General features: G+C 41.5%; 1 protein-coding gene across 4 annotated transcripts in view; it reads right to left on the reverse strand.

Moving 5' to 3' along the window:
- The window catches only part of drd2a (dopamine receptor D2a), an 85,173-nt gene that overhangs the window by 29,942 nt on the left and 31,046 nt on the right, over window positions 1-24,185 (reverse strand). For all 4 annotated transcript variants that reach the window (XM_078427025.1, XM_078427024.1, XM_078427022.1 and 1 more), the window contains one exon: window positions 2,517-2,822. In XM_078427025.1, coding sequence (XP_078283151.1) covers window positions 2,517-2,795 — 279 coding nt within the window. In that variant the 5' untranslated portion in view covers window positions 2,796-2,822. The remainder of the gene's footprint in view (window positions 1-2,516; window positions 2,823-24,185) is intronic.

A 24,185-nucleotide genomic window follows, 5' to 3' on the forward strand; every position in this document is an offset into this window, starting at 1 on the left:
CCACAGTTGAATTGAGTATTAGCATCTAAGGAACGGTGGTATTTTTTATCTCTTGTTTTTGATCAGACTTTTGAAGCTACTTTTAATGTCAAAAAGTGGACTATCACTGAAGGATTGGCCATTCAGCTCATTTAATTTGCACACATTTATGCACTCTTTCCATCCCTCCTCATCCCACCCTATCAATGCAACCCTTAAAGTTCCTTGGTCATCTTTGAAAATATATTTTGAATCTTTTTATTCAAACTGAATACCTGACATTTATATGGAACATAAAGGAATCCAGATTTCACTAAGATAACACATACTTAGGGCAAAATAATACCTATTTTGAAGTTAAGAGAGGTTTTATTTTACATTTCTATGACCTGGCTAAGGAATGACTGAAAGGATCATGAAATGTGGATTAAGTAAGAATTCAAAGCAAATGGTGATATGGTCAATGGTCTGAAGAAGGATCTCGACCTGAAAAGTCACCCATTCCTTCTCTCCAGAGATGCTGCCTGTCCTGCTGAGTTACTCCAGCATTTTGTGTCTATCAAATGGTGAGAGACGTGGATAGGAAAGTTTTTCAAGGCTGCAATGAAAGTACAGTACAGATGTGTTTGGGTTCATTTCCCAATAGATATGGTAGAGGTTTGATGGTCCAAATGGCCTCTTCCTGGGATGCAATATTTTAGAAACAGGATAACCCATGTTCATTTGGAAAATTAGCAAACCTATTATTGCCTGAGGAAATCAAGTAATGTTCCATTTATTTCAAAGCATTTCAATGGTCTTTCCAAACTAAAAGATGTTGGTAACTTTGTTATGCATTCATTATTTTGACCCTTTGAAAGCTTCGAAATATTGAGTTCCAAGAAATTATTTATTTCAACTGGCTCTATTTTATGTAAGAAGCAGAATTGTCTTGCAGAAGGTTATCTTCAAGAGCTGGACTCTATCTCAAATGCTGCTTCAGCTGCCTGAACCTCAGCAGAGTTCAGTATGGAAACACCACATTGCTGAAGGATCCAAGAAGAGAATTCACAGCACGGATTTTGTTGAGTGCTTTGGAGAACAGTGATTCTGATGGTTAGGTTTGCATAAGGATTAGATGATAGCTTTTAATAGGGTGGATCAGTAACAATGACATGATAGAATTCACTGTCTCTAATGCCAAGGCACTACTGATTTAAATATCTTCTTACTGGGTACATGCAGGAGAGAAGCAGGTGTAGGATAGTGTGTTAATGTGCGGGGATCGCTGGGCGGCGCGGACCCAGTGGGCCGAAGGGCCTGTTTCTGCGCAGTATCTCTAAATCTAAAAAATCTAGAAGCCTTTCGTGAATAAGCATCAAAATATTACATGTAATTTGAAGTTATAGATACAAGGATACATTTACATCATATTATAAAGAATATGAGAGAACAACCATTTTGAAAGCTGGTAAATTTAAACAGTGAAGAATATCTGGTGGCATTACTCTGGTATTGTAGGGTGACATTATTCAGTCTCTTTCCTCAATGGGATTGTTAAGAATGGTTGTAATGTTTCTTGCATTCTGTTAAGAATGCTTCCTTCTCATGGCAAGTGCTGTGACCTTCAGTTTTTAGTTTAGTTTACTTTAATTTAGGGATACAGCATGGAAACAAGCCCTTCGGCTTATCAAGTGCATGCTGACCAACAACCAACCATGTACTAGTTCTTTCCTACATATCAGGGACAATTTACACAAGCCAATTAACCTACAAACCCGCATGTCTTTGCAATGTGGGAGAAAACCTATCCGGAGAAAAGCAATGCGTTCACACGGAGAATGTACAAACTCGATACAGAAAGCACCCATAGTCAGGATTGAAGCTGGGTCTCAAGCATTGTAAGGCAGCAACCCAACCGCTGTGCCACTGTGGGGGAATAACTTGTATTACTGGCCCAAAAGGGTCGACATCGGTTGGGATGTGTTATTGCGTCTAGTTTTCTGTCTGTGCAGTTTTCAGATGGGATCCCTCAACATTCTGTGAGGAAGTCTCCACATCTGATTCTATCATTACATTTACCATGTAGCTCAACGCCAAAACAAACAGCTTAATGTTTCAATCAAAACACCCATCATCCATGGCGATGAATAGGAGCATCAGTGCTTTCTTTGTAGATTGTTTAATCGGTATGCAAATCATTCCTTGCTGTTGGTGTCTCTTGCAGATTATTGTCCTAAAAGGTGTTTAAGGGCCTGACCGTCTGATTTGATTAAATACATTTTATTTAAAAAACTTTAGTAATTTTTATAAAAATTCAAAACAATATTGAATATCCAGTTTTGAACATTTTAGAGGTGCTGGTACATCATGCCGTTGCGCGACGTTACTGAAAAAGCACTTATTAGCACGCACAAGGGTTGCTAATGGATAGTACCGACCATTCCTTTGACCCAACGAATCTACCCGGTCATTGGAACTTTGCCAAAATATCGTGCCTCCTGCACGTCCTGTATAACAAGGACTCAGTTTAGAGAAAAGGTATGTATGCATCTTACCTCCAGATAAACTACCCATGGCATTACCAAGGTGGCTACAAGGAGGTCTGCCACTGCTAAGCTGACAATGAGGTAGTTGGTAGTAGTCTGCAGGGCTTTCTCTCTGGACACAGCAATGCAGACCAGCACATTGCCAAATACAATCGTAAAGATGAGAAGAGTCAGGAGCATGGCATAATAGTTATACTGGTACTTCTTCTCTGTCTTTGTGCCATTGATTGTTTCTGTCCAGTTTCCATCATAAGTCTCATTAAACACACCCACGTCAAAGGGATCCATAGGTGATGAGTAGATCCACCCTGTGGCCTGTAATGGACAGTGGACAATCAGTTCGGTACAGCATGGACAATGAAAACAAGGCAATCAGCTAACAGTAAAGCAAAGTCACAAAGAGAAAACCATCATTGTTACATTAGTATAAGAAAATAACTGCAGATGCTGGTACAAATCGAAGGTATTTATTCACAAAATGCTGGAGTAACTCAGCAGGTCAGGCAGCATCTCGGGAGAGAAGGAATGGGTGACGTTTCAGGTCGAGACCCTTCTTCAGTCTTCAGTCTGAAGAAGGGTCTCGACCCGAAACGTCACCCATTCCTTCTCTCCCGAGATGCTGCCTGACCTGCTGAGTTACTCCAGCATTTTGTGAATAATCATTGTTACATTGCTCTTTGAGAAGAATTGGCCCATTTTTGGAATACAGTGTGAGATGTGCCTGATCACCAACTGAAAAATTATTTGTTTGCACAATTGATTTTTATTTGGTTTTTCTGGTCCTTCAATAGAATGAGAATGATAAATCCACAATGGAGCTCATATTGGCACCTGTGGTGAATAACAATTGCATAGTCTCTGATTTTTTGCTAAATTCAGCGTGTCGATATAGTCATGAGACATTAATATTATTGACTACATCTACAATCTCCAATCGTAGCATCCTGGAAATAGTGGACAACCACATTTCTGGAGTAATGAGGAAATCAACAAAAATAACATTAGTAAAATTCAGCATTGTAGAAACCTATGGGATTGAGAAGCAATACATCATCAGGACATGATGATCTGTTGGTAAGATTGTGGTAAGATACACCAGAGATGGTGTGTGCATTGTTGCCATCTGCCAATATTCCGTGATCCTGTAATGGGTCCCACAGATTGAGCTGCGGTCAATAGAGTCAATGTATACTTACTGTTTAAAAAATGAGTGGGAGAAAAGAACAGGGAACCATAGATCAGTTAGGTAGACATTAGTACATTAGTAGAAGGGGAAATGTTTGCATTACCTATTATTATGTGATAACAGGGAAACGGAGAAAATAATATTGTTGGACAGAATCAACATAGACAATGTGAAGTAGAAAAAATATTTGACTATTGTCTTGTTTTTTTTTGAAGTAGTATCTTGAACAACAGATAAAGTGGAAATAGCTAATGTGTTATATTTGAATTTTCATAACTCATTTGATAAGATACTAAACAAGAGATTATTGAACAAAATGAAGGTGGATAATTTGAGATTTCTGATGTAATGTGTGGATTGAGGTTCGTCAATGGACAGAATAGGAATAAATGGGTCATTTTCTGGTTGGAAGGCTGTGATTACTGGGTTGTTGCAGGGGTCAGTCTGGGTCCTAGCTGTTCACAATCTATTATCAATGAATTGGATGAGGGGATCGAGTGTACTATACTCAGATTTCCAGATGATACAAATCTGGTTTGCAGTCATGTCTTTGAAGAGGACACAAAGATGTTTCAGGGTGATGAATAGCCAAGTGATGGTAGATAGAATATAATGTGGAAAAATATAATGTTATTCACTTTGATAGAATGGAAAGATAGATTTTTTAAAGTCAAGTCAAGTCAAGTCAAGTCAAATTTATTTGTCACATACACATACTCGATGTGCAGTGAAATGAAAGTGGCAATGCCTGCGGGTTGTGCACAAAAATAATTACAGTTACAGCATATAAATAAAGTTAATAAGTTACTAAACATAGCACAAAAAGTGTCGACAAAAATTTAGTCTCTGGGGTTATCAAAGTTGACAGTCCTGATGGCCTGTGGGAAGAAGCTCCGTCTCATCCTCTCCGTTTTCACAGCGTGACAGCGGAGGCGTTTGCCTGACCGTAGCATCTGGAACAGTCCGTTACTGGGGTGGCAGGGGTCCCTCATGATGAGGAATTGAAAGATGTTTGTATTTGGAAGGTCCTGGGTGTGTTTGTACATGAATCACCAAAATCTATGCAGTTCCTCAACTAATTAGAAAAGCAATGGTATGTTGGCATTTATTGTGCAACAAAGTTTCACCTGTTTTACAGAGAGAAGATTAAGTAGGCTGTGTCTATTAGTTCAAGATTCCAAAAGAATAAAAGATGGTCTTATTGAAAGATAGAAAATTCTTATGGGGCGTGACAAAATAAATGCAAACTTTACTCTGCAGTGTGAATAACCAGTGGCCACAGGAATAAAATAAGTAATTGATCATTCACGACTGAGACGAGAAGAAATCTCTTCATCCAGAAGGCGGTTACTCTTTGGAATCATACACCCACGCTCAGACGTCGAGTAAATGCATTACAGAGATTTGAGAAATTAGTACTTGTTTATCTTTCATCAATATTATACCCTGATCAGCCATGATCTTATTCTTAATGGGGTAGACTAGAGAGCTCTATTCTTCCAGATTGGAATATTAAAGTATATGGAATAAAGCAGAAATAGACTCTTCATGCATGTTCTACGATTCAATAAGACAATGGATGATCTTTTGTCTCATGGTTAATTTCCAGCACTAACCCCATATCCCTTGTCTCTTAATCTCTAAAAGTTTTATTTTCTGATTCCAAGAGAGTAGTTACTTATTTGTACCCTTTAAACAAAACCTAATGGGTGTGTGAGGATCCTTCAATCAACAGTAAAGGTGGTAGCTCAAAGACACTGTTTATAGGTTGTAGCCTAGTTTTGATATTCTTAATTTAAAAGTAATGAAGTTTGAGGTTTTAATGCATATGTATATTTGGCTCGTTAAAGATGCAATCACAATAAACAGCTCTTTAGTTTAACCCTACCTTTTTCAAATGACCTATTTGGCAAGATTACAAAAAAAGATGATGTAGAATGGAAATTATTGAATAGTAATTACAGTTTATATATAGAAAGGAAAATAATTTTAGCAAAACATTCATGCCCTGAAAGTAAATAATTAGTCTAACTGGTTAATATACAGATTCAACAAAACATTTTATCTCCAGAGGAGATTTTCTTCTGCCAAGTTGCTACATGACCACACATCACATGATGCTACATGACCATGTGTCACAGGATGCTGTAGCGACCACAGGGATTGGTCCTGAGAGTCGAACCCTCGGATTGGCCAGCTAGGTCAGGTGGTGGTTTTGGCGCCCAAAACCAGTCAGTGGGAAGAGAACTTCGAAGCGAACAGTTTGATTTAATGGTTGTCTGTAAATCCGTTTGTTATACTTTGTAATCGAATATTGCTGCCGCAATAAACTTCTTTAACAAAGAACAAGCCTCCAGACTCGCCATATTGGTGACCCCGACGTGATCTAGCCGATCATCTACCATGGATGAACAAAGTGCTCCTCCTGCGGCTCCAGCGCCCAGCGTACCGCAGCTAAACGCGGTCAGCGTTCATCTTCCTCCGTTTTGGGCACATCAACCCCACCTTTGGTTTGCCCATGCGGAAGCCCAGTTCCACCTAAGAAACATCTCGGTGGACGAGACAAAGTATTATTACCTGGTCAGCGCCCTACCGCCTGAGACATCCGCGCGGGTGATGCAGTTCATCACTTCCCCTCCTGCAGACGGCAAGTACGAGGCGCTGAAAGTACTCATGCTTCGAACCTTCGGATTCAGTAGGCATGATCGAGCTGCGAGACTTATGCACCTACCGGATTTCGGAGATCGGCTGCCGTCCGCCCTCATGGCTGAAATGTTGGTGCTGGCAGGTGAGCACAAGGATTGCCTCATGTTCGAGCAGGCATTTCGAGAGCAACTGCCAGAAGACGTTAGGCTTATGCTCACGGATTGTTCTTTTAAGGACCCCGTGGCATACGCGGAGAAAGCCGATGCGCTTATGGCGTCCAAATCGAGGAAACATAGTTCGATCAACAGGGTCTCGGCACCATCGGGCAGCCCGCAGCGGCACCAAGATGGCGCTGCGACTCCCGCCATTTCTCCAAAAGCCTGCCAAAAGGACCCAGCCCGCCAAAAGGATCCGCACAAGCGTGGCTGGTGCTATTATCATCTGAGATGGGGTGGAGAAGCCCGCAACTGACATGACCACACGTCACATGATGCTACATTACTACACGTCACAAGATGCTACATGACCACGTGTAACATGATGCTACATAACTACACGTCACAAAGAGAAGACACAGCTATATTTACCAATGTTTTGTCATTACTCCGTGTCGTTTTGCTTTATTTATTAATTATTAGCTAGGCACCATGGAAATAGAAACGTTATGTCAAATTCTTCCTCACATGAAACTTTGCCTCAATAGCATTTGGACATATTTATTTAGACCCCCAAGGGAGAAGAATGTGAATATGTGAGAAGTTTACTCATTGTTGGTTCTTTAGGTCCAAGCACCTATGGTGACATGCAATGGGAAATGGGCAGGATAAGTGATTTAGAACTCCTTTGTAACAATTCAGGATTTAAGACCTGGAGGCAATTTCTATTCATTGGTTGATCCATTAATGTGTTTGTAATCAAAGATATCCTGAATCTCTGTCCAATACAAATTACTTTTCCAGAATTATAAATATAGCAGGTTCCTTCATGATCATGTCCAGCCTTGGTACAGATTGAAACATCTATGTGAAATGTAACCATCCTGTTACCTGCTTTTGCAAAACCTGACCATGATGTCTGATTTTGCAGAAACCTTGATAAAATATTATTTTTTCCATTGGAGACTTAGTCTCTTCAAGGAAGAAGGTCCTTCAGAACGTGCTTGCGAGAGAAATAGTTGATATGTAATATATAATGTCAGGCACGTCAAACTGCCCATCCCAGAATTTGCTCATGGAGATCACACCATCATAGAGTGAACCTAGGTGAACAATTAGATTGGAAGATTGGTAAATTGGACAATTAGTCAATTTAGCATCTGATATAAGCAAGGCTTGCTCAAGGGGTACGGCCCTGTCAAGGGAAGTGCCCTGTGAGAAAGGTGCAAGTCTTTGGCTGCGAGTCTTCAGCGAAGAGGCTGAAGGAGGACACACCTAACGCTGCAGAGGATGAGACGCAAGAAGGAAATGCCAAGCAAGCTGATTGAGTGTGATGCTTGCAGGATGTGGGAGGTCAGGGACACTGCTGGTGCCTCTGGCTGCTACAAGTGCGAGAAGTGTAAGAGAGTTTGTAGAGTGCCTCCAAGATGGATTCTTAGAGCAGCTTGTAATGGAGCCTACCAGAGAAAAGGTCATTCTGGATTTAGTGTTGTCCAATGAACCAGATTTGATAAGAGAACTCGAGGTAAAGGAAACGCTTGGAGGTAGTGATCATAATATGATTAGTTTTAATCTGCAATTTGAGAAGGAGAAGGTTAAATCGGAAGTGTCAGTGCTGCAGTTGAACAAAGGAGACTATGAAGGCATGAGAGAGGAACTGGCCAAGGTAGACTGGAAAGGGATCCTAGCAGGATTGACAGTGGAACAGCAATGGCAGGAATTTCTGGGCATAATCCGGAAGACGCAGGATAATTTCATTCCAAAAAGGAAGAAAGATTCTAAGGGGAGTAGGAGGCAACCGTGGCTGACAAGGGAAGTTAGGGATGGAATAAAAGTAAAAGAAAAGATGTATAACACAGCAAAGAGTAGCGGGAAGCCAGAGGATTGGAAAACATTCATAAGACAACAGAAGGTAACAAAATGGGCAATACGGGCTGAAAAGATGAAGTACGAGGGGAAGCTGGCCAAGAATATAAAGAAGGACAGTAAAAGCTTCTTTAGATATGTTAAGAGAAAAAGAGTAGCAAAGTCAAACGTGGGTCCCTTGAAGGCAGACACGGGTGAAATTATTATGGGTAACAAGAAAATGGCAGAAGAGTTGAACAGGTACTTCGGAACTGTCTTCGCTAAAGAAGACACAAACAATCTCCCAGATGTATTGGAGGACAGAGGATCTAGGGGGTAGAGGAACTGAAATTTTTTCATTAGGCGAGAAATAGTATTGGGTAGACCAATGGGACTGAAGGATGATAAATCCCCTGGGCCTGATGCTCTGCATCCCAGGGTCCTCAGGGAGGTGGCTCTAGAAATAGTGGACGCATTGGTGATCATTTTCCAATGTTCAATAGACTCAGGATCAGTTCCTGTGGATTGGAGGATAGCTAATGTTATCCCACTTTTCAAGAAAGGAGCAAGAGAGAAAACAGGGAATTACAGACCAGTTAGCCTGACTTTGGTGGTGGGAAAGATGCTGAAGACAATTATTAAAGAGGTAATAACGGTGCATTTAGATAGCAGTAAAAAGATAAGTCCGAGTCAGCATGGATTTATGAAAGGGAAATCATGCTTGACTAATCTGGAATTTTTTGAGGATGTGACAAGTAAAATGGATGAAGGGGAGCCAGTAGGGTATCTAGACTTTCAGAAAGCCTTTGATAAGGTCCCACACGGGAGATTGGTGACTAAAATTAGAGCACATGGTATTGGCGGTAGGGTGTTGACATGGATAGAAAATTGGTTGGCAGACAGGAAGCAAAGCGTAGAAGTAAACGGGTCCTTTTCAGAATGGCAGGCAGTGGCGAGTGGAGTGCCACAAGGCTCGGTGTTGGGGCCGCAACTGTTTACCATATATATTAATGATTTGGAAGAGGGAATTAGATGCAACGCTAGCAAGTTTGCGGATGACACAAAGCTGGGTGGCAGTGTGAATTGTGAAGAGGATGTTAGGAGGTTGCAGGGTGACCTGGACAGGTTGACTGAGTGGGCAGATGCGTGGCAGATGCAGTATAATGTAGATAAATGTGAGGTTATCCACTTTGGCGGCAAAAACAAGGAGGCAGATTATTATCTCAATGGTGTCAGGTTAGGTAAGGGGGAGGTGCAGCGAGACCTGGGTGTCCTTGTACACCAGTCACTGAAAGTTGGTGTGCAGGTACAGCAGGCAGTGAAGAAAGCTAATGGAATGTTGGCCTTCATAACAAGAGGATTTCAGTATAGAAGTAAAGAGGTTCTTCTGCAGTTGTATAGGGCCCTGGTAAGACCACATCTGAGTATTGTGTACAGTTTTGGTCTCCTAATTTGAGGAAAGACATCCTTGTAATTGAGGCAGTGCAGCGTAGGTTCACGAGATTGATCCCTGGGATGGCGGGACTGACAGATGAGGAAAGATTGAAAAGACTGGGCTTGTATTCACTGGAGTTTAGAAGGATGAGAGGGGATCTTATCGAAACATATAAAATTATAAAAGGACTGGACAAGCTAGATGCAGGAAAAATGTTCCCAATGTTGGGCGAGTCCAGAACCAGGGGCCACAGTCTTAGAATAAAGGGGAGGCCATTTAAAACTGAGGTGAGAAAAAACTTTTTCACCCAGAGAGTTGTGAATCTGTGTAATTCTCTGCCACAGAGGGTAGTGGAGGCCAAATCACTGGATGGATTTAAGAGAGAGTTAGATAGAACTGTAGGGGCTAGTGGAATCAAGGGATATGGGGAGAAGGCAGGCACAGGTTATTGATTGGGGACGATCAGCCATGATCACAATGAATGGCAGTGCTGGCTCGAAGGGCCAAATGGCCTCCTCCTGCATCTCTTTTATATGTTTCTATGGTTACCACTGAACTCAGCTTTAATCGATGATGAGGAGCAAGCTTGAGCATCTCTGGAAACATAAACTGCTGGAGAAACTCAATGGGTTAGGCAGCATCAGTGGGGGGGGGATTAACAGATGATGCTATGGGTCAGGATCCTTCAGACTATTGAACTCGTTGAGTTCTTCTAACAATTTATTTTTGCTCAAGATTCCAGCATCTGCTGTCTCTTGTGTCTCTATTAAGCATGTTGAGATCTGACTGATTTTTAAAAAAAATGAATTCATATTTGTTGGCTGGGCTGAGAAACAGCTGGAGTAAGTATATTGTGACTGATATTTGCAATTATATTCTGTCAGGTTTTGTAATACACTTGCAGTATATGGGTGCAACTGGCAAGGCCAGCATTTATTGGCTATCCTTATTTGCCAAGTGAAGGTTATAGTGATTTATTTCCTGGAACACTAATGTTTGATGAAGTTTATTGGGTAGAAAGTTCTGGCTTTTAGATATGACTATGATGAAGTGCAGGAAACTTATATCGTTTCATAAACAGACATCAGAATTGGATTGGAAAGGTTTAGAGGAATATGGGTCAAATGTGGGCAGGTTGGATGAGCTTAAATGGGGCATTTTTGTAGGCATGGACACATTGGACCAAAGGGCCTGTTTCTGTGCTGTATGACACTATGATTCTAATTCACCGGCGGGCTTATTCTTCAAACCAAAGACAATATACACAAAGGTAGACACAAAAAGCTGGAATAACTTAGCGGGTCAGGCAGCATCTCAGGAGAGAAGGAATGGGTGATGTTTCGGGTTGAGTCCCTTCTTCAGTCTTCGATTTAAACCAGCATCTGCAGGTTTTTTTCCTACAATATACACAACCTGGCAGAAGTAGCACAAACCCCATGATCCATCGTTTCAAAGACAAAATGTGATTTACATTCAAAAGACTCTATGATTAGACCCCAATGAGAAGTACAATCTATGAAGTGAGTTAAACCGCAGGGGCCAACAGAAAGCATTGAAAAAGTATTGGGGTGTCAGTGAATTCAATCATGAGTCTGAGTTTAGTTTATTATCACACGTACTGAGGTACAGTGAAAAGATTCTTTGCTCGGTTAGCAACACCAATGTCTGTCAAGAAGCTATTATCACATGGCACAGAATTTCAACTTAAATTTGTGAACACACATTCAATTTGAAAAACATTTTGTTTCAAATTCTAATAAATGAGTTTTCCAATGTATAGAGTTTGAGGGGAGATCAAAATGAAAAATGTTGAAATGGAAATTATCACAAGTAAGATGCATCACACCATAGTTTGGGAACAGTTCCATCAAAGATCCCATGAAAATGCAAGGAAATGTGGACAGAGCCCTGACCATCACGCAAACCGACCGCCATCCATTGACCCCATCTACACTTCACGTTGCCACGGCAAGGTCAACTACATAATCAAGGACCTGTCTCAGCCCCGGTCACTCCCTCTTCTCACCTTTCCCATCAGGCAAGAGGTACAGAAGTGTGAAAACGCATAGGTTCAGGGACAGTTTCTTCCCAGGTTCAGATCAGGCAACTGAACCATCCTATCACCAACTGAAGAGCAGTCCTGAGCTATCATCCACCTCATTGGAGACGTTCGTACTGTCTTTCATCAGACTTCTTTCTGGCCTTTATCTTACACTAAACGTTATTCCCTTTATCCCGTATCTGTACACTGTGGGCAGCATGTATAGTACTTCTGCTGACTGCATGGCACTCAACAAAAAAAGCTTTTCACTCTACCTCGAAGGTATCACAAAATGCTGGAGTAACTCAGCAGGTCAGGCAGCATCTAGGAGAGAGGGAATGGGTGACGTTTCAGGTTGAGACCTTTTCACTGTACCTCGGTACACATGAGAATAAACTAAACTAAAACTAACTCTTGAACATGTGAGGGGCTCATGGAGTAATTTAGGATGAGCTTTGTAGATCAATATCCAATTGGACCAGAAGTTTTAAATAGAGCTGACACTCTCTATGACAATGTGTACGATGCCTCAAAGTACTGAATATTCAAGGGAGATGATTAACAGCGTCAATAAATATAACAATTATAATATTGCTACAATTGCAAAGACATGGCTGAAGTTTGACCAATGTTGGTATCTGAACATCCAGGGGTATTCAATGTTTAAGAAACACAGATAAAAAGGGAAAGGAGATGGTACATAGGCCTAGTAAAGGAGGAAATCAATGCAATGGATTCCAGGGAATAAAGGGAATAATGGGAGCATGGATATTACCTTAGAATATCATGATGTGGAATCTGTGTGAATGGAGCTAAGAATTACCAAGGAGAGGAAAATATCAGTGAGGATCATTTATAGGCACTCAAATAGCAGTGGTGTTACAGGGAATGGAATTTATAAGTAAATGCACTGGTACAATTGTAGATATGGGTGAGTTTAATCTATATATCAAATCAAATCAACTCATCAAGCAAATTGTGGAGGAGAGATTACTGGAGTGTGTAGCTGCAAGCTTTTTAGATCACATTGATGAAGAACTGAGTAGAGCCAGGTCTGTCTATTCTCTCCATAGATGCTGCCTGAACTGCTGAGTTCCTTCAGCATTTTTCTTTGCTAGAGAACATTATCCTGGATTGTGTATTGTGCAAGGAATAATTAACTTATTGTGCAAGGTTTTAGGAAAGAGCATCCATAACATGATGCATTTTCTAATTATTGCAGAGGGAAATGTGGTAATATCAGAAACCAGGTTCCCAAATCTGAACAAAGGAAATCTATGAGGTACAAGTGATATAATGGGGAATTATACTAAATGGGTTAATGAATAATATTTAAAGAATATATGCATGAATTAAAATAATTATTCTTTTCTGATTGAAACAAAATTGGTAGGATGGGTATATGAAGAAAGATTTGATTGATCAGACCTATATACATTGGAGCTCAGAAGAATCAGAGGGGAATATCATGGTAATCTATAAAATTCTAATGGCTGGAGAGATTCTAATCTATAAAATTCTAATGGCTGGAGAGATTCTAATCTATAAAATTCTATGATCCCAATGGCTGGAGAGTCCAAAACCACTGGTTACAGCCTCAAGATATGAGATATGATATTTAGAATCCAGATCAGGAGAAATGATTTCATCCAATGCAACTGAATCTGTGGAATTATCTCATGACTGGTTCACTGATGTTCTTCGGGGAAGGAAAGCTATCATTCCCAGTCCAATGACATGCATGTCACACCACACCCACCAATGTGGTTAATTGCCTGTGCAGCTCACGGGGAATTTAGGATGGACGGTAATTGTTGGTAATACTTACAGAGGTGGTAGATACATTTCCTAATGGTAACAAACTCAAGGAATAAAGGGATGAAAGCAGAACCAGCATCCTGAGGCGTATGTTGAGCCATGATTGTATTCAATAGTCTAATGTTCTATGTCACGTTTTCTGTCTTCTCTATTGTCGATATGTTTGGAGATCTGTATTACACATTTCATTTTGTACAAGATGTTGGAGGGGCAGTTCTTTACTATTAATAACTTTATGTTTAGTATAATTTGATGCTGTCCTGATAACCTTTGTGTTCACTCAAGGTAGTTTGTGTTATCGAACTCTTGCTTTCAATACAGTGATGTATAATCTATCAATCTATGTTCAGTGTTGGTTCCTGACATTGTATTCAATAGGCATTGGTTACACTCTGAATCTTTCGATGAGCCCAGCAAAGGATCTATTCTACTAATGACTGGATTTCACTGATGATAGATCAATTTGTGACTTCTGTGCTTCCTGTATCATAGTAACTGGGTTGCAAAATCATTAACCAATTGCATTGTTTCAGCATATTTTTGATGTCTGCTGCCTGTGACAGACAATCACGTCTTTTTCACCCAGAGAGTTGTGAATTTGTGGGATTCTCTGCCACAGAGGGCAGTGGAGGCCAAATCACTGGATGAATTTAAGAGAGAGTTAGATAGAGCTCTAGGGGCTAGTGGAATCAAGGGATATGCGGAGAAGTTGGGCACATGTTACTGATTGTGGATGATCAGCCATGATGAAAATGAATGGTGGTGCTGGCTCGAAGGGCCAAATGGCCTCCTCCTGCACCTATTTCTATGTTTCTCTGTTTCCATGCTTGTCTGAACACTGCTTTGTATGACTTGACATCAACATTCATGTTTTATTCTGAAACATCGTAGCCACTTACCCATTTATAAGCAATAACAAAATTATCACCAAATTAAATTTAAAATGTATTTCTATGACTTCAAAAAGTGAAAAAAACTATTGCTGATGGAGTTCCAAAACCAAATCAGAAAATGTTGGAAATACTCAGCAGGTCAGGCAGCATTTGTGGAGCGTGACCCTTCATCAGATCTCCATGTGCCTCTGCTCATTTGTTAATTTGTTTTTCTTTATGAATTACAAGGCTATGTATCATGTCTTGTATTATTTTAAATGTATTCTAAGGGTGACTGGGTGAAAGTTCTTTCATCTCTGGCCCATGGGCTATGAGTGACTACGATAGGTGTGGCCCCCTCTATTGTGACCTAAGGCACCTCGGGTCCTGGGCTTCCTAATGCGATTTCTGTACCAATTACTGCTGCTCCATCTCTGAAACTTGACACTAATTGCACCAGTGTTTTTGAGAAAGTCACCATAGAGTCATAGATTGAATTGATGATGAAGATCAATTGATGATGAAGGGATTGATTATCCTGTTTTGTTGATCAAGAGTGAAACCTGCTTGAGTTGTTGTTGAGAGAATACTTGCTCTAGACCATGTATAATAGAGGAATAAAAGGAAATGCAGTTGTCCAACATTGTGGATTCCTATGAGACCTGTTTTGTTGCACTGAGTCAGTGCCACTCACACACAGCCTGAAGAAGGGTCTTGACCCAAAACGTCACTCATTCCTTCTCTCCAGAGATGCTACCTGTCCCGCTGAGTTACTGCAGCATTTTGTGTCTACCACACACACACGTCTTAACTATAACTGGGCTGAATTAATTGACTGATATCTTAATCCTTTTACAGTTATTGACTATCTCGACAGACAAATCTCAACACCATGATTTCATGACTTATCCAAGCTCTCCATTGCTGAGTTTAACTTTGATGCTCTCTGCACTATGAAATGTAACTGTTCATTGTGATTTCCTGTCCATAAAACAACATAAGAAACGTTTCCTCTAATCAGTTTAATTCACCTATAAATAGTTCATATGTCAGAACCCATTTGGGATGATATTAGAATCCACACCTCATCCCTTCGAGAGGAAATTAATTACTTTTATTTACCCTGAGGGGTGTTAGTTCCAGCTTGTTACATACCACTAGTTCTGAAACTTGGTAAAACTCCCACGGAAATTATTGCGCAGTAAAATCTCTCAGACTTAATGACTGTTCAGTATCACTCCAGGCAATGTTCCAGCCTTTATTGGTGTAATTTTCAAAACATAGCTCACACACAAAAAATCAGCAAAGAGCTATTTGATGGTCTGGGAATTGAGTGCTGCATTGATGTTTTCTCATGATGGGCAAGACAGGAATGGCTGACAACTAACTGATACACAGACAGAATAATGCTGCCTTGGAGGGAAAGGCAAGTTTGTACACTGGCCTTTTGCTTCATGGTTCAATTATATAGGATTCTGAGTCATTTTAAATACAAAGACTGATGGCTATCCAGAATGGCCCCATATAAAGTTCACCATGTTTTCTTAATTAAAACAATTGCTTTGTATTCAATTGCAGGGAAGTTATTATCGGAACACAGAATAACAAAAGTGCAAAGCTACCACAACGTGAAAGTTGGCCTGTGTGTAAAATGCCGTTTCCAGCCTTAATTTTTCATTGAGCTCTTTGTTTCACTGCAGAGGTCCTTCTACAGTTGTACCGGGCCCTGGTGAGACCGCACCTGGAGTACTGTGTGCAGTTTTGGTCTCCAAATTTGAGGAAGGATATTCTTGCTATGGAGGGCGTGCAGCGTAGGTTCACTAGATTAATTCCCGGAATGGCGGGACTGTCGTATGTTGAAAGGCTGGAGCGATTGGGCTTGTATACACTGGAATTTAGAAGGATGAGGGGGGATCTTATTGAAACATATAAGATAATTAGGGGATTGGACACATTAGAGGCAGATAACATGTTCCCAATGTTGGGGGAGTCCAGAACAAGGGGCCACAGTTTGAGAATAAGGGGTAGGCCATTTAGAACGGAGATGAGGAAGAACTTTTTCAGTCAGAGGGTGGTGAAGGTGTGGAATTCTCTGCCTCAGAAGGCAGTGGAGGCCAGTTCGTTGGATGCTTTCAAGAGAGAGCTGGATAGAGCTCTTAAGGATAGCGGAGTGAGGGGGTATGGGGAGAAGGCAGGAACGGGGTACTGATTGATAGTGATCAGCCATGATCGCATTGAATGGCAGTGCTGGCTCGAAGGGCTGAATGGCCTACTCCTGCACCTATTGTCTATTGTCTATTGTCATAGCCACAGTTCCAACACTGTATTTTGCTACCTGAGAGTGCATGAGATTTCCAATTAGCAAAACGAAAGCTTGAGTTAACATCGCATCCTTCACATCAAAACACTTTTTGGTCAATGAAGTCATTGTTGAACAGGAATGTGCAAAGGAATTTATATTTAATTACCTTTGGAGGAACACTTTAACAAACATATTAGTCTAGAAATTGGGATGTGAAGTGTCTTTCTTTGAACCATGCTGTGATCCAATTTCAGTTTTACGTGGAGTAGGTTGCAGTGCCATTCTGCTCCAGGTGTAGTCATCACCAGATGTGAAATTGGACAGGACATTTCTACATGATACATTTCCAGTGTAAGGCACATACCAAGTTACACCATGATTTGGATAACACATGTTCTGCTTTTACCAATGTAATTTGGAGCAGAAAGCACAACTGTGTTGAACAGTCTCAGTGGAATGAGGATCTAATTTTCTTCTCATTTGAAGAGAAGCTCTGCTACCATTGAGGGAATGACTCAGCACTTCATGTGTGACTGCAAGCTGTTTAAAGCCCACAGAATGTGCTATAAATATCAAGAGCTGCTAAGATACTCATTCTATGGATGCCTTTGTAGTGACATGCAGGCAGTGCTCCTTCATTAGATGCAACTTTGTGGGTGAGGCTGGCTTGAAGTAAAGGTATACCGATCAATGAAGAGCCAGACAGTCTTCAGAGATGCCAAATACAACCTGTTCTGCATGCAATCTAAAGTAAAATATCAGAACTGCAGCCGAGCATTTTAGTGGAAAACATCATAGGAAAACATCATAGGTCTCCTGAAGATGCGATTCTGTTGACGGCAACAGTCTTGCATCATAGTCTAAGTTACTGAGACTTTATTGCCATTGTTGCAGTGCCTTGCACATTCAGAGAAGGAGAAGCAAGTGGAGCTGACGCTGCTGCTGAATGAGGGCACAGTCTCGAGGATCTCCAAGAGAGGATTTACCCAGAAAAAGCAAAAACTTTCCAGACAGGATTTTTTTTATTTTAAAGAAAAAAACGGCATTTATTTCAAAGAACAAGCGTGATTTTCCCGCGTCACAACGGGAACCCAATGAGAGTGCACGACGAGCTGGATGGGAAAAATGGACAGCGCTTCTCGTTCGCCGTCCCTGCTGCTCAGCGCTGCACGCACGGGGCACGGGAACGTGGCTTTCATCGCCAATGGGTCCACGGATCGTTGGGGTTGCTGTGTGCGCGTTTGTTGCTCCGTGCCTCCGCAGTTGAGAGGGGATGGGGTCGGTGAATGGGGGTGGGGTGTGGGGGAGGGAAGGGGGCAGTAGAGAGGGAGGGGGGAGTGAGGGGGGGTGTGGGTGGGGGGGGAAGTGCGTGGGGAGGGAAGTGGGGGGAGGAGGAGTAGGGGTGGGGAGGGGAGAGTGGGGGTGGGGGGCCAGTGGGGGTAGGGGGGAGGGGAGAATGGAGGTGGAGGGTGGGGTTGGGGGGCAAGTGGGGGTAGTGGGGGTGGAGGGTGGGGGTGGGGGGCAAGTCGGGGTAGGGGAGGGGAGAATGGGGTGGAGGGAGAGGGGTGGGGAGGGGAGGGGGAGTGGTGGTGGGGGGGAGGGTGGGGTTGGGGGGCCAGTGGGGGTTAGGGGGGGGATGAGGGTGGGGGTGGGGGGCCAGTGGGAGTAGGGGGGAGGGGAGAATTGGGGTGGAGGGTGGGGTTGGGGGGCAAGTGGGGGGGAGGGTGGGGGTGGGGGGCAAGTCGGGGTAGGGGGAGGGGAGATTGGGGTGGATGGAGAGGGGAGGGGAGGGGGAGTGGTGGTGGGGGGGAGGGTGGACTGGGGGAGGGGAAGGTGGAGTGGGGGTGGGGTAGGAGGAATGGAGTGGATGAGTGGGGGGGAGGAGGGGGGGATAAGGGGAATTGAGTGGGGGGGGTGAGAGTGCTAGACCAATACAGGAGAGGCTTCGGGACCACGGCTGCTCTGGCTGCAGAGTTGGTGCCACGGGGCTGAGGTGAGTGGCACCCTCTCCCCTTCCCTGTCCCCCCCTCGCCCACCCACAGCCCCGGGAGACACTCCCTGCCCAGCCGCCCATATTTGGAAAAGACCTTGGATCCATCTCGGCCTCTTTATTTTACATAGCATATTTATTTCATTGAGATGTTTAACAAAATTTTTAAAGCAATTTATTTTAAAGAAGAAACACGATTTTCCCAAGTCACAATGGAAACCCTACGAGGTATGGGCCCAATGGGTCCACTTGGTCAAGTCCTCTTTACATTTCTTATATTGTCTCCACTTGACAGGGACAATAGAACAAAGGCTTAATTCATTCAGCAGATTCTTTGTCTCAGTGGGGCTTCACCTAACGTAACATATATAAAACATTTGGCACCTATCTACCCTCCACTGTATACATGAGTTCCACACCAGGTCAGCACCTTTCTGGGGAACAGCACCACGTTGCAAAACATACTTGGCTAATAAAGTATGATTATGATTATTATGATTTGCTTTTGTGAAATCACTGTCCATCTGGCAATAACACAATAATTCAACCAAAAGCTTTGGCTGCATTGTGAGTGTCCAGCAAATGAAAGCACCAATTAGACAATAGACAATATGTGCAGGAGGAGGCCATTCAGCCTTTCGAGCTAGCACCGCCATTCAATGTGATCATGGCTGATCATTCTCAATCAGTACCCCGTTCCTGCCTTCTTTGTCCTTTCATCACCTCTCTGTTTGCATTGATCTGCCTCATCATCAAGTTCTCAGCGTGATTGTAAATCATAGATTGACTGGGCCCATTAGGAATTGACATCCCTTCAATTCTTTGAATGAATTAACTATGGTGAAAACCAAAAAATTATATATTTTTCACACGTCAGTAAAGTCCAAGACATGACTGATTCCACAGTGACAGAAAGATTTACATTTATTTGAGTATTTTCTAGAAATATTCCCAAATTGTTTCAAGCTAGTTGCGAATATTAACTTGGGTTATTGAAAACATTGCCATAAATGTGTGCACAAACCCTAAGGAAACACCCAAATAATCTTCAATGCTGGCTGAGGGATAATATTATTGAGGACACACGCAACTGCAGTTGTTGGTTTACTAAAAAAAGGCACAGAGTGCTGGAGTAACTCAGCATATTATTGGGCTGATAAAAAGAGCTTGCCTATTCAACTTTAATGTTGTGCCATGTGATTGTTTACATCCATCCTACAGAATAATGTGAGATATGGAATGCTTTTGCTTAATTTGAAATCTTTTTTCTAATTATTTTCAGAAGCGTGGGAGCACTTCAACATTTGTTGTCCTTACTGTATTGTCTGTGGGACCATTTTAAAGGACAGTTAAGAATTAACCATATATGGCCAGTCCTTACAGGAGCAGTTGACTTCCTTTACTGAAGGACAGAGGCGAAATTGGTTGAATGTTAATGACCAGCCAGGCATGCCACTATCACCATTATTGACTGTTTGTGACTGGGGTACATTGCCAGTTAAGTAGGCTCAGTCCTGGTCAGTTTGTGGATGGGAGACCATCTGGTAATACAGGTTTTCTAGCTGCCAAGAGAAACAAATCTAGCAGAATGAATAAGGATAGAATTAAAATGTTAACAATTTACTAGCTGTCTTGGTGGGACTTAAACTCTGCCTTCAGATTGTTAATTCAGGCTTCTGGATTAATTAACTAAACCACAACTATTTTGTTACTAAACCCTGGAAAATTGGCAGTGCTTCCAAAATACATATTTCATGTGTGATAATAAACAGTGAGCATTTGCTGAATGTTTATCCACTAACCGTGTTGCCGCCTATACCTATGGTTCTCAGTGTTTGTTGCTGTCTAGTTAGCAGCAGCAGCATCAGGAATCTGACTTTGTTTACCCTTCCCTTAGTCCAACAGAAGGGACATCATAGATGCTTTGTTGATTACATTACTTAACATCAATCCATTCAGCCATGGGGGAGTAATTAGTTCTTTATTTTGGACACATCCTGATCTGTTTGAAATATCAGCCTGAAGAAAACTCGTGAAGTTTGCCTTCAAATGGAAATTGCCTTATTACAGCAGATTAGTTTTTTTGAGGAAATCTGAAAGCTTAACAAAACAAAGCAGGGGCTGAGTTTGTATTGGAATTAAGTTGCACAATGCATTTCTTTGTTTTATTATCCAGTGTAAGACACAAAAGATAAAAGGCTGGTATGTTTCCCTTAGTAAACATCCTTAATATATTTCTAAAACTAGCTTCTTTAATAAATTATTTAATAAATTCTTAGAACCAACCTTTGGCATGGGCTCCTCACATCTACAGTTTATGACTACCAATTAATTCAATTAAAAGAGCTGAAGTAAATTACCAAAGGGTTTGAAAATTGTAAGGCTGGAGGTCCTTCATCAGACAAGGACTCTGAGTCAATGCAAGTGTTAATGAAAGGTCACAACCTGAAATGTTAACACAACTTTTTCAGCCTTGGTAGATGCATCTAATTGAGACTTGCAGAATCTGTAGTGTTTTCTTGCAGAAGAAACAAATCCAAGATAAAGACCATGATTGCCTGAGTGATTAATAATCATTTGTTAGGTCGGATAGGAACAACCAGTTTATTTCTTAAAAGACATCCATGCATGACATCGGATAACCTGCAGATACGGATAGAAAAGTATTTTTATCATGAAAATTTTGTTTGGAAAGTAATGGTATATAAATAAAACTTAGAAACAGCTGTTTATTTGATTGTGGCACAGGTCTGCAATAATTCATCTATTACGCTTGTTGTTTTTAATTGGGTCATTAAAACCCTCAGACAAATCCTGTGTTGTAATTCCCAATTAAATATATGGATCTAACAGCTACAGGTCAAGTATAACACACATTAAACCTTTAGGAATAAGATACATTTATAAAAGGCCGTTTCTCTGGGTTCAGAATATCCAAAGGAGCTTCACAGTAGACCAAATGCAAAAACATATCAAAACCAAAGACAAATGCAAAAACATTAGCAAACATATCAGCCAATTTGTGAACAGCAATGTTACAAGACTGTAATGAAGGGCAATATTTTGGTTTTGGCTTATCTTTAGGCTCTGAAGCCAGTGGAAATTGTTCCTGGCCTCATTTGCATGCATTGCTCAGTAAATGGAACAATGAGACCATGGGCTGTGCCCTATCCAACTGGAAGGGAGTGTGTTGGGAGGAACTACAGATGCTCGTTTGCACTCCCATCCCATCCCATCCCATCCCATCCCATCCCATCCCATCCCATCCCATCCCATCCCATCCCATCCCATCCCATCCATCAATCGACCGGCAGGCCAGCTATTTATCTGCACTACTGTTTTAACTGGAGTATCACAGTGACCCAGGTGTAATTCTGACATCAAGTGCTACCTAAGTGGAGTTTGCTTGTTCTTTCAGTGACTGTATGGATTTATTCCAGGTGCCCTGAAGAGTACAGGTTTGTAGATTAAATAGCCACTGTAAATTGTCCTTGCTATGAAGTTAAATTGTACAATTTTTCCTGTGAAGAATTAAAATGAGAATGTTGCGAAGAATAAAATCGCTTTGTGTAGGATTGCTGTAAACATTGGTTCCAGGGTGGACATAATCTGTGTGTTGTGTCTCACTCTGACTCTATGACAGTTTTAAATAACAAAAGACATCTCAACGCAATACACAGATTAATCGGTTGACAAAAGATGGAATCTTACAAGGTCTTTATTAGACCTTTTGTGATTTTAAACTTGTAACTTGTAGCCTGAGATTGTAGAAACCTCACAACCAAACATATTATTTCAATCTGGCTGTCATCTCTTTTTTTTATCCTCCTTGAAGCTCTCATGGTCCAATATGGTCCAAAGTTTGTGATCCAAACTGTAAAATATTTCTGGGTAAGTACACACACAAACAATGTGTATAATACATAAGAGAGTTGAGGTTTGTGAAAGAAAAACATTAATGTTCACCTTGTGTAACATTAGACCGAATGTCCATCTCTTTGGAAACGCTGGAATTGACTTTTCCAATTCACTCCTGGTCAAGCTCTCTAGTTTTTCTCCTCTTTAGTCTGGTCAATGTAACCATGAGGTTATGCAAAACTCAGCAGCCCATCTTCAGCAATGTAACCATGAGGTTATGCAAATCTCAGCAGCCCATCTTCAGCAATGTAACCATGAGGTTATGCAAAACTCAGCAGCCCATCTTCCAGTGCATCAACACTCCTTCACCCATTTGTTAGTAGACCCGTATTCTCTCCACTTCACAAACCTTTGTGGTCTCAGCCATTCCTATTTCCATAACCTTCTACAATCTCCAAAGCATCTATACTTTATTTCTCATCTCTTGACCTTCCCTGAACTGAATCATTTCAGTAGCTGCACCATTAGTTGCAAAGAACTGCAGCTCCAGAATTCCTCTAGTTTATTTCAAGAGGGCTTGTATACAAAAACAGGGATGTAATGCTGAGGCTCTATAAGGTGCTAGTAAGGCTGCCTTTGGAATATTGTGAGCAATTATGGGCACCATATCTGAGGAAGAATGTGCTGGCTCTGGAGAGGGTCCAGAGGAGGTTTACATGAATGATCCCAGGAATGAGTGGGTTAACCTACGATGAGTGTTTGTCGGCACTGGACCTGTACTCACTGGAGTTTAGAAGAATGAGGGGGACCTAATTGAAACATACAGAATAGTGAAAGGCTTGGATAGAGTGGTGTGGAGAGGATGTTTCCACCAGTGGGAGAGTCTGGGACTAGAGGTCATAGTCTCAGGATTAAAGGATGTTCTTTTAGGAAGGAGATGAGGAGAAATTTATTTTGTCAGAGGGTGGTGACTCTGTAGAATTATTTGCCACAGAAAGCTGTGGGAGCCATGTCAGTGGATATTTTTAAGACAGAGATAGATTCTTGATTAGTACAGGTGTCAGTGGTTATGAGGAGAAGGCAGGAGAATGGGGTTAGGAGGGAGAGACGATTAGCCATGATTAGCCATGATTGAATGGCGTAGACGATGGGCCGAATGGCCTAATTCTGTTCCTATCACTTATGATCTTATGACCTCTCTCTCTTCCCCACTTTTATCATTTTAATTGCTGATTAAACGTATCCCTTTTACAAGGGGCTGGGCCAACCGTGTTAATATTTCTTTTTGTGACTGGTGTCAGTTTTTTTTGTGAATGTTCCTGTGAAAATTGGGATTAACTATTTGCAACATGCAATAGAAATAGAAGATGTTACTGTTGATGAAAGCCAAGTTATAGTTTTCATTTGAAATTCTCAAATCAGTCTCCAGATGCTTTTAAATATTGAGTATCAACAGGAATTTCAGAAGATAGACACAAAAAGCTGGAGTAACTCAGCGGGTCAGACAGCATGTCTGGAGAAAGTACCTTT

This window comes from Rhinoraja longicauda, chromosome 32 (genome assembly GCF_053455715.1).
Source record: "Rhinoraja longicauda isolate Sanriku21f chromosome 32, sRhiLon1.1, whole genome shotgun sequence".
Classification (NCBI taxonomy): Eukaryota; Metazoa; Chordata; class Chondrichthyes; order Rajiformes; family Arhynchobatidae; genus Rhinoraja; species Rhinoraja longicauda.